Source organism: Eurypyga helias, unplaced genomic scaffold (assembly GCF_000690775.1).
Source record: "Eurypyga helias isolate BGI_N326 unplaced genomic scaffold, ASM69077v1 scaffold11732, whole genome shotgun sequence".
Taxonomy (NCBI): Eukaryota; Metazoa; Chordata; class Aves; order Eurypygiformes; family Eurypygidae; genus Eurypyga; species Eurypyga helias.
Genome location: NW_010235473.1, coordinates 7,944 through 22,971, shown reverse-complemented (window position 1 = coordinate 22,971; position 15,028 = coordinate 7,944). Strand labels below are relative to the sequence as shown.

The window sequence follows — 15,028 nt, the reverse complement described above, 5'->3', positions numbered from 1 at the left end:
TCAGGATGAACAGCTTACTCTAAGGTCCTTGGCCCAAGCTGGGGGGCGCAGGGAGTAGCCTGCTTTCTCTGCAGCCTGCTGTCTCTGAAAGGGATGTTGTAAGATCTGCTGTAGGAGATGAACCTGGAAGTGATTAAAGCAGCTTTTTACACAGAATGTTTTCCTGCAAACAAGAGAAGTTTCTGCCACTTGATACTGTGCACCCTCCTGGTTCCAGAATCTGTTACATGAGTTGCATACTATCATTACTACTGCTGTTAAAACAGTTGCTGCTATTGGGGTTATAATTAATACTACTACTAATTTCGTTAATATTTTAATCGTAATTGGTATTGGATAGTACAGTGTTGGTCAAAGCCTAGTACAGGTTAAAAGTCTGAATGCAACACCTGTTTCATTAACAATTATTAATAAATATGTCAAGAAAGAAATAATTTTACCTCTGAGAAATCATTCAAATTAGCTTTTCGCACTGCTGATTCTGCCATCCAATTCCTAAGTATGTATCGAGGATTAACAGCTGAAACCAAAAGTAAAGCCTGTTAAATTTAGTTAGACGTCTGCAACAAAAGGAAAACAATCATTGAAGTGTGTCACTGAAATCTTGAAGAAGGTTTAATTTGCAGATCAAGAAAAAAAACCCCACATGATAAGGGTTGAATCGATCTATGAGCTGCTAAAAGGAGTTTTTAAACCTGCACACTCAGTAATGCCAAAGTGCCAGACAAAAATCACAGACTCCTCTCGGACATCACGTGGATGCACAAAGGATTTCCCGTCACGAACGCTGGCAGACTTTTCAAATCTGATGAGTTTACCACGGCCCAGGTTCCCGCTACGTCGCTGGAAAGCGTATCTCCGTGTTGTCAGCACCTTCCTGGAGATCGCAGCGATGGATATTGTATTACTTCATTTAAAATTGAATTAGTAAGGTATTCATTAGTGTGTGTACTCAGATATTCTTCTGTATCGTATAGCAAATGTTGAGCCATGAAAGCCTTTAATGCTGCATTTCAGCTGTATTTTTCGAGAAACTGCTTTTTCAACTTAAATTTCCTGGTGAGGCTGGAGGGAGCTTCCCCAGTGGAAACACTCCTGAGAGCTGCAGTGCTTCTCTGGCATGTTGCAGGCTGATTGAGTCTAATTAGTGGTAGGGAGATTGTAAGGAAAAGTGAAACTGCTGAATTAGTAAACCAGCTTACATCCTACAGGACAGCAAGTAACAACTCATAAAAGGATTCTGTCAAACTGTATGCCAGGGACAATTCTCATAAGCACACATGGCTTTTATCATCCATTTTTAAGCAGATAATGTCAACACAACGATTATCTCCCCAATTAAAGCCTAGGATTCTACTTCAGAAAGCCTTCCCTTTAATCAAAACAAAAACTTTCCCTTTAATCAAACCAATGTTTCAGATTAATTGTAACAAACACTTCAAGCTCGCACTGTAAATCTTGACTTGACACTGGTCTGCATGTTTTCCCAAATTCAGTAGCTGATTATTACATGAAGAGAGTAATTAGTGGCAGCAGAGGCATGTCACCCATCGACTTGAAACCAAAAGGCTGTGATTTATGGACATACACAACCTTCATCTGTTCCTTCCCTTTCCACTGATGTCCCTGCAGGTTTTATATGAACAGATGTTAGGGGTTTTTTGGTTGTTCTTTTTAATCTATGCAGATTTATAAAATAGTCTTATAAATATTCTTAGGGCATATTTGAAAGAGGGTATTAGAGAAAGCAGAGTATTCATAAAAATCACCACCCTGAATATCCCTCTACCCAAATCCTCTAATCAATTAGTTGTGATGTTATTTGATTTACCAATAATATATTAGCAGGGGGATGATCTGAAACAGTATTTTGGATAAAAGTATTAAATTTAATCTGTGTCCATATCCCAGTTCACTCTGTTCTTGCATCCTTGCGCTGCTTTGCTGGCACGCAAACAACCTGTTATCCTGGTTGAGCCCAAGGCAACTGATGTCTTGGAGAAAAGCCACGGCTGGCTCCTCCTAAGGTCCCATGGTCAGACAGTCGCAGGACTTCACTCGTATTTAACAGCTCCCCACGCAGCCAACAGGCTTCTCCAATAAGCACTGCTTCTGAAAGGCCCCATTTAACCAGCTAACGAGCTCCAGTTTGCTGAAGTGATGCCATCAGGGAAACAACCCTTGTGTTGTTATCTTACGTATATCTTATCTTATACAGTTACATTCTTTATGTTCCAACTGAACGATGCCATTCCCAGCCACGAGATGTGACACAGAGCAGCATTACACAGTGGGTCTCTGTGATTTGGGAAAGCAAAGGACACAAAATGCATTCTCTGCTTGACGTGCTGAACTCCCAGCACTCGTGTTCCTGCCAGCGGGGAGAAGGTGAAACCCTTAGGAAATCAGAACCGGCTGAAACCAGAAGCATCTCAGGTGGCAATGCCACCTGCCACCCTCACAGCCCTTTGCAGCACAGTGCTGCAGAGGAGGAGCTGGAGGAGCTGACTTCCTGGAGAATAAAGAGTGAGGTGCAATCCATCCGGATGCAGACATTCTTCTTCCCCCGTGGCCACTGCTCGGTATGTACCCACATAAGGGAACAAAAGCCAGTAAACGCAACTGGCTATTTGGAACCCTGATAACCTCCACTTTGTCCTGACAACACCTGCCCTAACTGCTAAAAAAATACTGATTTCCCACTTGGCAAAGTGATTTCCTCTGGCCAAGTATTTGATTTAATCCAGTAAACGGGTTCTCAGTAATAAAGTGGGATAACAGTATAAAAAGCATATTTAAAAGGTGGAGAAGTTAACATATGACTCATACAAAAAATGATAAATCACATTAAAACCATGACTCATATCAGCAGGAGAATATTTGTCCCAGAAATGTATTCTTAAACAATTGCAAATTGACAAGCTTCACAGTGGCGATAAAAATATCTGTAATTAACACAGGTGACAAGATAATTACGAGAGAATAAGACAAGCCAGTTAAAAAAAGGACAAAGCAGAAGAAATTTTGTGCCCTCACGAGCATTTTGTAATCTCGTCTACCATTTTTTTTTCACGTTTCTTATATAAAGAAATACAATGACAGACTTGCATGGGGATTTGGATTGTCAAAACTTTCTGATCTACTCCTTATCCTCCAAGATAAAGTGCTACTTAGGACTAAAACCTAAATGAAGAGAGAAAAGAATAAAGATAATTAAGTGATCGACTTGAAACGCTTCAAGGTACTTTGGGACATGAGGTATTTCCTAGACAGTAATGATGAGGGCAAGGTGGTGAATATATAATGAGGTGATAATAAAGGCAATATATTCATGGTCAGTCAGTGCTAAAGACAGCAGTAAGAAATTTAGTGGGACTTACCAACCCATATACAACTCCGGAGAGCCCTGGCAGCTTTGTCTTTGTTTGCAAAACATATCCTCACTGGATATGTGAGGATTCACGGTGAAGTTGGTCATCTTCCATATAACTGGTCATGACAGTATATGCATAGAGCAGAGCTAGAAGGTATTCCTAACAGGCTACTGATGTGAATTTGTTACTGCGATGCCCTTCTGATCTCTTAAAACCATGCATTTTCTAAAGTATTTGCTTGTAATAGCTGTCCCTTGGCAGTACAACTTGCAGGACAAATCTGGCTCAACTCGGCCAGCTGCGGGTTTTTACCCAGCAGTTCATAGAATCACAGAATGGTTTGGTTTGGAAGGGACCTTAAAGACCATCTAGTTCCAACCCCCCCGCCATGGGCAGGGACACCCTCCACTAGACCAGGTTGCTCAAAGCCTCATCCAGCCTGGCCTTGAACACTTCCAGGGATGGGGCATCCACAGCTGCTCTGGGCAACCTGTTCCAGTGCCTCACCACCCTCTCTGTGAAGAACTTCTTCCTGATATCTAATATAAACTTCCCCGCTTTCAGTTTAAACCCAAATCCCACAGTTGAAACTTCTTAACCCTACCAGACTACAGTTAATAAATCAAATCTTTTTTCTGGGTAACTGTTTTCATACTAACTTTATAAAAACACACGTAAAATTGTAAGAAGTATTCCTAAAATTGGATGGAGCCTTGGTTAGAAAACGCGGGTGCCAACATCAGGGTCCAAGTGATGATAATTTGTGCCCTACGTAGTTTTTCCTCTGTTATTACTGAGACCCAGTGCTATCTCCTGCCATTTTTCAATCAATTGAAGCGTTGGAAGAAGTGGCCAATCGATGTCTAACAGAAGGGCACAGCCATTTCTGTTAGAAACGCGAATAAAACACCCTGCAAAGCAGAGTAACACTGAATAATGCAGGATCTGATCAGATCCTCCCTCTCCTTCACTCCCTTTTGCCCAGTTGCTCACTGTCTGTTACAGGCAAATTTCACAAGTTTCCCACAGCTCACTGCAGATCCAAAAATACCTCTCCCTGGATAATTCTTAGAATTCCATATCCCCTGTTTATGCTGTGACAGAGAGCTGAAGGCAGCACCTCTTCCTTTTTGTATGTAGAATAACTTGGAGGATTGAAGTGCCTTCCTTTCGTGACCAGATAGTCTGTTCACACATCAGGATTTTCTCTCCAGGTGCACAAAAAAGAGAGTGGGTGCCTTTCAGAAAGGATGTATCTGAACACAAATCTCAGTCCAATGAGCCTAGCAGGATGCCTACCAGAGTCTTCCTTGATGTCATCAAGTGAACAACGCTCTCCCGAGCCATGCAGGCCGACACACTCACAGCAGTGCACAGCAAGGACAAGATGTTCCTTGCACTGGCGAAAAGCAGGTGCAGCCGAAGAGGAAGGGTATCGCTCACAAGGAAACAGAATCATAGGGCCGCTTTCGGGGAGAACCCTACTTTGCAATGAAGATATACAGCTTGGGGAGCAGCCAGAGCACGTCTGCTGTTTCAAGACCCCCAGGTGAAGCCCCACTTGAGGCATGACAAGATACAGAAAGCCATGTTCCCATGGGCCAGTCATTTTTCAGTTCTTAGAGGAAATCAAAAGCAAAACATTAATCAGGTCCACGAGCACCAAAGCGTAAAACAAGCTGGAGGCCAGGGCATCTGCTGAGGCCCCAGGTGGAAACTGTACAAAGGGGAGTTACAAAACAGAGAAAAACCCGAAAAGGTAAATGACAAATAAGGGGATGAAACATCAACAAGAGGTAAATGAGGAGTGATGTGAAGTACACCACAGCCAGACAGCTGGGCTGGATTGCTTCGGTGCCTGTACTCACACATGGTGTGACACAGATCCCAACAGCCTTTGTGGACACTGGTAGGACATGGCTTCTTCATGCCGCTTTCATCCCAAATACGCATGGACACGTGCTCTGTCCTTCACAGCCCGCAGAATCCAGAGCACAGCGACTTGGACTGGCAGCTGTGGTGCATTTCCATGATCTCACACTCTTAGGCCTCAGCCAACAGGTACAAGACTGTATTCACAACAGGTGTTTGGGCCAGACCAATTCTTTGCAAGGGTGGACAATTAAATTAAGGAATCTTTTTAAGGAGGGTAAAGGAAGGCTCCTTAAGGAGGAAGCGAGCCTCATCGTAGCCAAGGAACATCTTAGCTCGTATAAAGGTACGTATATACTAACAACTCTAGCCATAGACACGTGGCTAGAGTCTAATCACACAATTGGGTGAATCCAAAGACGGCCCCAGTGAATGTACAGCAGCAGTGTATGGACAGTTTCTCCTCTTTGAAAAACAGTGCATTGCAGTTCTCAAAAGGGAAAATAGCACTGAAGAAACCTATGTAAACTGATAGCTGCCATTGCCTGGACTTGTTCCTGTGTAATCTACTCCGGGTGATCCTGCTCTGGCAGGGGGGTTGGACTAGATGATCTCTAGAGGTCCCTTCCAACCCCTGCCACTGTGAATCTGTGAATCTCCAAGCATATGAATTATTTTGGATTGTTTTACTCACCTGTCATTCTTGTTCTTCTCTTGGTATCTGAATCACCCTTGTTACTGTACATGAAAAACAAACCAAAAGAGAAAAACTAAAGTGCTTTAGCTAATAAGAGTTATCTATTTTTAGAAGCATCTTATTTGACTTTCATTAAAATCATTAAGCATTCTGCTTTTGTGTTCAGCGGAAGCAGGTGTGAATCTCTAAGAATAATCAGACTTGGGAAAAACTGCACACTTTCTTGCAGGTTTTGTACCTTTTACTGACTTTTTCCCTAAGAACTGTATTGACTGACTAAAATTTCCAAGCACCCGACACGTACTTCCTTCCCCCCCCCCCCGTCAGCCATGCGTGCAACATAGGACTGAGGAAAAGGCGATACGTTCTTGATTGATTTGAGACCAAAGAATTGGTAGGAAGTTCTAACATGCATGTCCCTGTCTGTGCAACACCAGCGGTTTCCAAACACTATTCACAGCTGTTCAATTTCCACCCCCTGTCATCCTGAAGCCAAATTATTGCGTAGTTAAAAATAGATGTATTAACAGTAACAAAACTCTGGTCATTCCTAGGTATTTGCAAAGCCTGGCTTTCAGATTCTCCGATCTGTAGGACTGGTATTTTAACGAAGATGATTAACCAAAGAAATCTGATCGGTTGCTCAGTGAAAGACAGCAAACACAGACAACTCCTCCCCTGTCACTTTGATGTACCTGTATGCTAAAACAGAACTACAGCAGTAATCATTATGGGATCCAGCTCAGATCTGTAAAGTCAAAAAAGGCGTATGAAACCACGTTTGGGCCAGTTTACCAGACCTGCTAACAGTTATGGAAAATCACTGCAGATTAAAGTTGTCTGCTTCTGGCAAATACACACTTGCTGTTATTTTCACACCTGAAACTGCACCAGACTTACCGATTTATTCTCAGGAGGTACATGGTAACCCACTCTGAAAATAACTGGTGTTTGCTCAGGTCCTGGAGAGCCCAGAACTCCTAAAGAGAGAGAAACAGTTAATGGTGGGTAATCACAATTCTGTTCCTATTTGGCAAAAAACAAAGTAACCAACCAAATATTAAGAAGGAAACATATGATGACCCTTCTATCCCCAAAACTGCTACTACTATCTTTTCCCCTGTATTTAAATTATTCCTTTTTGCTAGAATCACACACTCGCATTAATCCATCTCTGTTACGGCCAATTCTATCTGAACACCTCCACCCCCTACTTCGCCTTGTCTTATTGTCTGACCTATTATATTTTTTAGGCTACATAACTACAGGTTTTACTCTCTCCTGAGTTTTGTATGTGAACCAGATCTATTTGTAGAGACTTTTTTTTTTCCCAAAAAAAATTATGGCATAATGAAAATATATTGGTAAAGAAAGACCAGGTGTGGACAAAAAGAGAAACTTAAGGTTACAGGGGTGGGAGAAGACTGAGGAGAAGAACAGAGACAGACGGAGAGGAAGAAGGGAGAGGAGACAGCCTGGAAAAGGCAGACATGGAGAAACCAGAGCTTGGGGTTACTGCCTCCAGTTGGACAACAGCCACGAAACTAGGCTTCCCTGGCTGACTACGCTGAGCTAACAGCTGCTTCGTATCACTCTGTTGAAAGAAGGTAGCCAAAGCTCACAGACAGAACAGATTAGAAAGGAATGGGCATAGGTAAAATAGTTAAAGCGCAGATATACAAGAAAAAAAATGTGCAAAAGTTAAGTGAAATTAAGGGAAATTGAAAGCAAGAACAAAATTTTTATCACATCTCTGTGTTTTTTTTAAGGAACAAAAATAATACAATGAAAACCCCATTTGAGTCTAAAAATGAGTTAAAATTACAGAAGTGAGTAAGAGCTGGGGGTCGAGCAGGTGGATAACAGGTGAATGTGGGAGTGAAGCATTTGTTCAAAGACGTGCAGGGTTGGCTGCTGCAGAAGGAATTTCAGAAGGGTTCAAGTCAGTACTAAATCTAAGCGCTCCTGCAGCGTTCCCAGGGCGTTCTGGCATTTTTAGGTCAATTTTGGTTTGCAGCTAAAAAAAAAAAAAAAGTACGTGACCAATATGAAAACTTATTTTGCTACTGACAAAGTATTAGTGTGTGAATAAAAAGCAGGTGAAATTGCCTTAATATTAGAAAAATCCTTTAAAAATTAAAACGTTTCGCCAGCGTAAAACTGTACCAGCTTTATCACACCTGAACTTGTGGGCAACATCGTTCCATTGTGTGAAATACCATGGTCAGCTGCTACCGAGCGAAGGCGGCAAGTGACCCTCAGTGTAGTGGAACAAGGACATCGGGCCCGCAACAGTGTCACAACTATGCCATGATCACTAGTTCCTCAGCCTGCACCCTCAAAGAAGGGGCGATGGGGTTGCCATAAATGCCACTACTACAGCAGTCCGGGCATGGCTCCATCCTAAGTGGGAGTGGCTTCTGTTCTTGGATCGCCTGTAGGCCACTAAGAAATGGAAAAATCCCTAGTATGCTATGACAAAAAAACCCTTCTCTCACAAACACACCCATCCTGTTATCACCCCCCCTCTACCAATGATTAATTCCACAGCTACAGCTCTTCGTATTTTTGGTGCTTACCACTAGAAAAATCTCAATTTTTTAACTACTGGCTTCAAGCTCGTAGAAAAGGTCAGGTTAGATCTCTGACTTAACAGAAGAAAACAAGCAAACCCAGGGAATTTGGTCAAAATCACTTAATTATATAGGACCAAACTGGAAAAAGAAACAGGAACTCCTCATTTTCATTCTAAGCTTTGCACAGAGCCATTTTGCTCCCTACAACAACCTTGTTAAGTCTACCTGCTCTCATTTTAAGTTCAATTCAAACAGAAGGAAGTCAGAAGTTATGGAAAGGCGATTAAGTTTCCCAGGCAAAGTGAACAATATTCCTCACATGGAAAAGGCATAAAAAGAAAGAAAACAAAAATCCTTTTAGCTCTTGCAAAAGGCTTCTTTTTCTTCCTTTCCAGATCAGGTACTTTCTTTCCAGAATTTAGAACTGACCTTGTGCCCAAGGAAGGGCAGAGACCACAAGGGGCTGAGATTCTGGCAAGAGTTTATGATGAGATGGGCTCTCACTTGTCATTAGATAAGGAGACAAGCTGATGGGCCTGACAGCAGGTATTCAGGTCACCTGGTAAACCCATGTTAGGAATAATTTGATCGACCCATGGTTGAAATTTTCCTTATGAGCCCTGTCCAACTTACTTGTGTCTTAAGCGAAGGTATTCTTAAGCAAAATAAACAAACAAAAATGTGAGGAAGGAAGGAAGGAAAGTTCTTTCTAGCAGACCCATCTCAAATGTAAAGAAAATCACATTCCCACCTGTGTGTTATTTATGAACTACTCACACTGGACCAATAGCAGAGGCTGAAAATTTTACCTCAGCACTCATTAATGTATTTTTCATTAGCACGCTTCGTTAATGTACCCTTCATCACTAGACACAGGCCTAACATGAGGCGGCAGGGGGCGGGGGTAGCATGACACAGATAGATTAATCCAGATTGCCCAGAGAAGCTGTGGATACCCCATCCCTGGAAGTGTTCAAGGCCAGGCTGGATGAGGCTTTGAGCAACCTGGTCTAGTGGAAGGTGTCCCTGCCCATGGCAGGGGGGTTGGAACTAGATGATCTTTAAGGTCCCTTTCAACCCAAACCTTTCTGTGATTCTAGTCTCCCTGGCCCTTAATAATGCTACAACAACACATGTCCCAGGCACATCGTGGCTTGAGACTTCCTCTATTACACCAGGGTTATGTCCAACCTGATTTACTCATTTTATACTCAGTATTCGTAAAACTGGGTGCTTGGATTAACTAATACCTCAGGAATATGGAGCTCCTTTAGCTGGTCTTCAGTAATTTCACTCAGCTGTCGAAATGTCATGGTAAAATCAGCCTTTGTTTCTTCCATAAGCTAGTGAAAAAAGACACTTCTATCAGAGTTTTTAAAGTGTGGGGTGTCAGTCCAGATGTTTGCCGACAAACTTACTTTTAGAAGGAAAGCAATCAAATAGTTATCATCCTCATTCTCCCCAAGAAGACCCAGTTTTGTTTTGTACAGTTCTGTGAAACTGAAAACAGTAACAAAGTAAGGAAACTGTCACATAATATAATTTATGGCATTGTGACAACAAGGTTTTGAGTTCTGGAAGTGCATACCGGATGTAATAGAGCTCACCGTATCCCTCCAAAATCTGGGAAGCTCTGCAAAAATAAATGTGAAATTCCATGGAACTATAATGCTACTGTGGGTACAATCCTACTGTGCACTGAACAATGAAAACTTCTGTCTGATACCTCACAAACATCAACGTTCTGAATCAACCAGGATCTGTAGTGGGAAAAGACTGACAGGAAACACTGTTACAGGCTTCAAAGACCTAAACAGCTGCTGCCAAGGAAAATGCGATGTTCTTCCTTTCCACACGGAGTGAGAAGTCGTGAGTTTAACCCGCACAAAAGATTCGTATTAGGAACCTTTACAGTAGGATATCAAAATCCTAACTCATTACTTCAGGAGGATGTACGTGTAAGTGAGCATCTTACAGAACAAGCTGGACAATCAATCAATAGAAAACGACAGGCCAAGGTCCGACCTTAGGGAAAGGAGAATGGTCCACGCAACACCTAGGACCGCCTGCCAGTCACATCTGGCTATTCTTCATGACCAATGAAAACATTTCTCCCCTCCCTCCACCCTATTCTGGCCAATAATTAACTCAGAATCAATTTCCACTCAGAAAAAAAGATGATAAAAGCTAATCCCTTTCTTTCCTATGTGTATGGTGATGTGAGGGTCTCCCATCTCACTAGTTCTTTTAAGGGTTAAGATATTTTAAGGAGTACTTACAGCTGCTTTTGCCTGGCATCCAATAAAGGTCTTAGAGCTTGTAACAGCTTGCTCAGATTAAACAGCCCAACGTTTGCCTGGTTTCCTATTTTATACCTCCCTTCATCATCAGATGTGTTTGGAACAAAATCTGTTTCAAACAAAACGGTACTTTTCCACAACAGAGTAATTACAATAAGCAGTCAGTGTTAAAATACTGAAGTGCATTCATGTTTATGTTAACTCAGCAAACTAATAAAAGCCCTAAAGTTACTAAATACTTAAAATCAGAATGCAAGGATACTTGTTTACAGTGAGTTAAGTCAAGATCTATTATTTGCAAAGCCAAAGGAATACATCCTTTGCAGACAGGTTCCCATACGTCACAAGTGACATTTTCCTACTTGAAGATACAAAATAAATTCAGACGTTTAAAGAGAAAAAGACCACTATTACACTAAAAATTCCTTATTCAATGTTTTTCCTACATACAGCGCTACTACTTAGCACACAGACTAAGCAAACAACTGTACAACCAGATGCAGGATTTGTAAGTATTTTTGAAAAAGTAACATGTATAAACACAAATTTAAATAAATAGGTCACCCGAGCAAGATTTGTTTCAGTTGTAGAAGCAAACTTTATGTATTCACATAAAAAAGAGGGCATGTTCCAGTACGCAAATCCATTATTTGGGTGATAATAAATATCTGCTATGCAAGTGACAGGCATCCGGCAGTAAACGGCACGCATCGCATGGAGGCCGTACGCACCCCTTGCTCACATCGAGTGCAGATGAGCTGATCAATGCCCACGGCATCGCCCGAGTCCTGGGAGGACATTCATAACAAATGGAGTGTTACAGAAGAGACCTCTGGCACATTTGTCAGGTCTGGTGATTGGTTCAAATCGGAATTTTACTCTAAAGCGTTTTATCTGGTTCTAGGCCGTAGTGGCTCTGGCTGGAATGGAGCTCATTTTCCTCAGGGCCTGTACGGTGCTGCGTTGTAGGTTTGTGACCAAACCGGCGCTGGTAACACACCAACGCTTTAGCTATTGCTGAGCAGTGCTTGCACAGCGTCAAGACCTTCTCTGTTCTCGCGCTGCAACCCCATCAGGTTAGGCTAGAGGTGGGAAGGGAGTGGGAGAGGATGCAGCCAGGACAGATGAGCCCTGCTGATCAAAGGGATATTCCACACCATACGATGCCATGTTCAGCAATAAAAACGGGGTAGTTTTTCCAAGGCAGTTGTTGCTGGGGGACTGACTGGTGGTGGGAGGTGCCTTTGCATCACTTGCTGATCGCCCCCAGCCCTTTTTTTTCCCCCCCCTTCACTTATTCAACTGTCTTTAGAGCTTTTTGTCATCTTTGCTCTTCCAATTCTCACCCCAAACCTGCAGCAGGGGGGAGCAAACCAGCGGCTGGTGGGTCCTGAATTGCTGGTTGGGCTCAACCCACCATACAAAGATCTAAAACCAGAAAAGCTCTTTTTTTTCAATACAATAGAAACAATGACATTTACTATCAGTAATACTTCATTAACAAGACTGTTAGCACTTGAAATGCAACCTGTGGAGTGTATCAGGAAACTGGCCTCTGATACAATTTTCTTCCCTAAAACTCTTCAACATACACACGTTTGGGATTTTTCTGCTATTAATGTTAGAGTTTTCATGCCCACAGAAACTACACAAATTAATATAAAGAATTTAAGTAAAAAAATTATATTTAAAAACAGGTGCTACACTCACTTGGGTCATAGGAGTCCATAAATCCAAATGGACCATAATCTATTGTTATGGATAGTAAACTGAAGTTATCTGTATTGCACACACCTACAATTAAACAACAAGGAGAAACAAAAGTTAAAATTCCACCTGAACCCTGTAGTCTCTAGAAAAAAATCGCTGGGAAACAGATCCACTGAATTTAGAGAACTCTGGAGCAGTTACCTTTCAGAAATCAGACCCTGGAAAAGAAAATTCTCTCCTACCCTTGGCCTGGCACGCATTTTAAGTACGAAAATGAGAAACTGTTCACTGCATTGTCTCGCATGGGGTTTCTAAACCTAGGTGGCACTGTTTCCCTTTCAGTATTACACAGTACTGAAACAACATCTTGCAAGTCGGTCATTGGCTGCTTCCTTCCCTGCTGACTGGGTGCTGTATTAGCAAGAATGCAGTTTCATTTTTCGTAATATGAATCTGAAACGAAGGCAGACAGCAATGTGTCCTATACACTACAAAAGGCCGGGGTTTTGTGCAGACGCATCAAATTCAGAGCAATTAAACTTACACATGACATCAAGACATGGTCTTTGTACATCAGACTATTACAATTCTGAGAGTTCTTGCTCCCATATTCTCGATTCTGTCAGATACAGTCATGCTTTGAAAGAGCAGAAAGTGCCCCTAACTGTTACCAAAAAATTGTATATTAATGCGTAACAGATACTCCTGTAGGCGAAGATGTCAGAAGGGCAAAGTGACAGCTAAAATCTGTCTTTAAGGCTGTGACTAGAAAGAGTCACTCCTGTAAAGCCAATGCCACCTGCTGCAGCTTACCATGTGCAAACCCCACAGACATCCACAGCGCAATCAGACTGGCCGTCTCCGATACGACTGTAGAGAAAAATTCCTAAAATCAAATACATCTTTTACTTCAAGTCCTCTGAAACAAGAATATGGAATACAATAAATAACAAACATTTGATTCACTTTAGACATACGCCATACATTCTACTTTTAAATCTGTAGTTAAATAAGTGTGGAACCCTCAACATAAGAAGGATATAGACTGGTTGGAATGAGTCCAGAGGAGGCCACAAAGATGCTCAGAGGGCTGGAGCACCTCTGCTATGGGGACAGGCTGAGAGAGTTGGGCTTATTCAGCCTGGAGAAGAGAAAGCTCCGGGGAGACCTTATAGCACCTTCCAGTACCTGAAGGGGCTACAAAGGAAGCTGGGGGGGACTTTTTACACGGGCCTGTAGTGACAGGACAAGGGGTAACAGGTTTAAATTGAAAGTGGGGAGGTTTAGATTAGATATCAGGAAGAAGTTCTTCCTGGAGAAGGTGGTGAGGCACTGGAACAGGTTGCCCAGAGAAGCTGTGGATGCCCCATCCCTGGAAATGTTCAAGGCCAGGCTGGATGGTGCTTTGAGCAACCTGGTCTAGTGGAAGGTGTCCCTGCCCATGGCAGGGGGTTTGGAACTGGATGGTCTTTAAGGTCCCTTCCAACCCAACCCATTCTATGATTCTATGATTTATGCTAGAAAAAGCATAATTCATCACTTCATGACCACTGCTCACTTCAAATCTGAGCAGTAAGAGACAAAAAGATGGAAGCTTCCCAATAAACATTTTCATAATGAAAAGTGGCAGAGAATGTTCAGATCTGACTTTGAGAAAAAAACCCCAAACACTTCAAGAAGCAAGTTCACCAATAAAGCCTGGAAGTTTACTTCAAATTTTAAAACCTGAAACTTTGACAAGCTTTGTATAATTTTTGTTCACATGCTTCTAGAAAATAAAAATAACTTTAAAAAAAGACTTACCAGATACCTGTTTGACTCATTCATGGCTATTGATGGAAAGTGTTCCTGGATGATAAAGTCTAGCAACCTTCTGCAATAGGAGAGGCGGAATTCTTTAAACAAAACTGGTACTTCTAGAACTGATTGTTCAGAATTTTTGCTCTCCAACAGCTACATGCTGCTCTACAGTTTGCTGCACACAGTTATTAGAAAATCCAACCTATTTATTCCAGTGAGTCTTGGATTAAGCCTTCCAAATGCTTAGAGAAAAAAAAAAAAACTAAGGTTCCAGTCAGAAATATGACTGAAGATTGCCACATCGGGTTAAAATCATTCCCACGTGTTAAACTTCCAGAGCATGCCAGGACCTAGTTTCACATGCAGTAAATTCCAATTTTTAGGGGGAAGAAAAAAGTTTGCATATCCAAAAAAAAAAGGTGTATGATTACAAGGAATAATTCTACATTAGAATCCTCACAAAGAAAACTTCATGACTGAATTCTTATGAAGTAAGGATACTTGCCACAGTAACTGGCCATTCCCAAAACACAGGCCTACAAAGCAGGCTCAGGAAACTGGGATACATGCATTAAAAATTGCAGTGCCTGTCAGATGCGTCCCTTTGCACATCTAAAGCTGTGAGGTAGAGTGGCTGGCATTTAGCATATCTAGGAGCTCCCTGTAGGACCCTCTTGCGGTCAGAGCCAGCCCCGGCCA

General features: G+C 42.1%; 1 protein-coding gene across 1 annotated transcript in view; it reads right to left on the bottom strand.

Moving 5' to 3' along the window:
- The window catches only part of LOC104505983 (selenoprotein O-like), a gene marked incomplete at its 5' end in the record, with an annotated part of 21,784 nt that continues 6,756 nt past the window's right edge, over positions 1–15,028 (bottom strand). The window contains 11 exons of the mRNA XM_010146775.1: positions 1–123; positions 441–520; positions 5,941–5,984; positions 6,844–6,923; positions 9,770–9,862; positions 9,938–10,019; positions 10,108–10,152; positions 10,799–10,928; positions 12,530–12,613; positions 13,343–13,415; positions 14,333–14,402. Coding sequence (XP_010145077.1) covers positions 1–123; positions 441–520; positions 5,941–5,984; positions 6,844–6,923; positions 9,770–9,862; positions 9,938–10,019; positions 10,108–10,152; positions 10,799–10,928; positions 12,530–12,613; positions 13,343–13,415; positions 14,333–14,402 — 904 coding nt within the window. The remainder of the gene's footprint in view (positions 124–440; positions 521–5,940; positions 5,985–6,843; positions 6,924–9,769; positions 9,863–9,937; positions 10,020–10,107; positions 10,153–10,798; positions 10,929–12,529; positions 12,614–13,342; positions 13,416–14,332; positions 14,403–15,028) is intronic.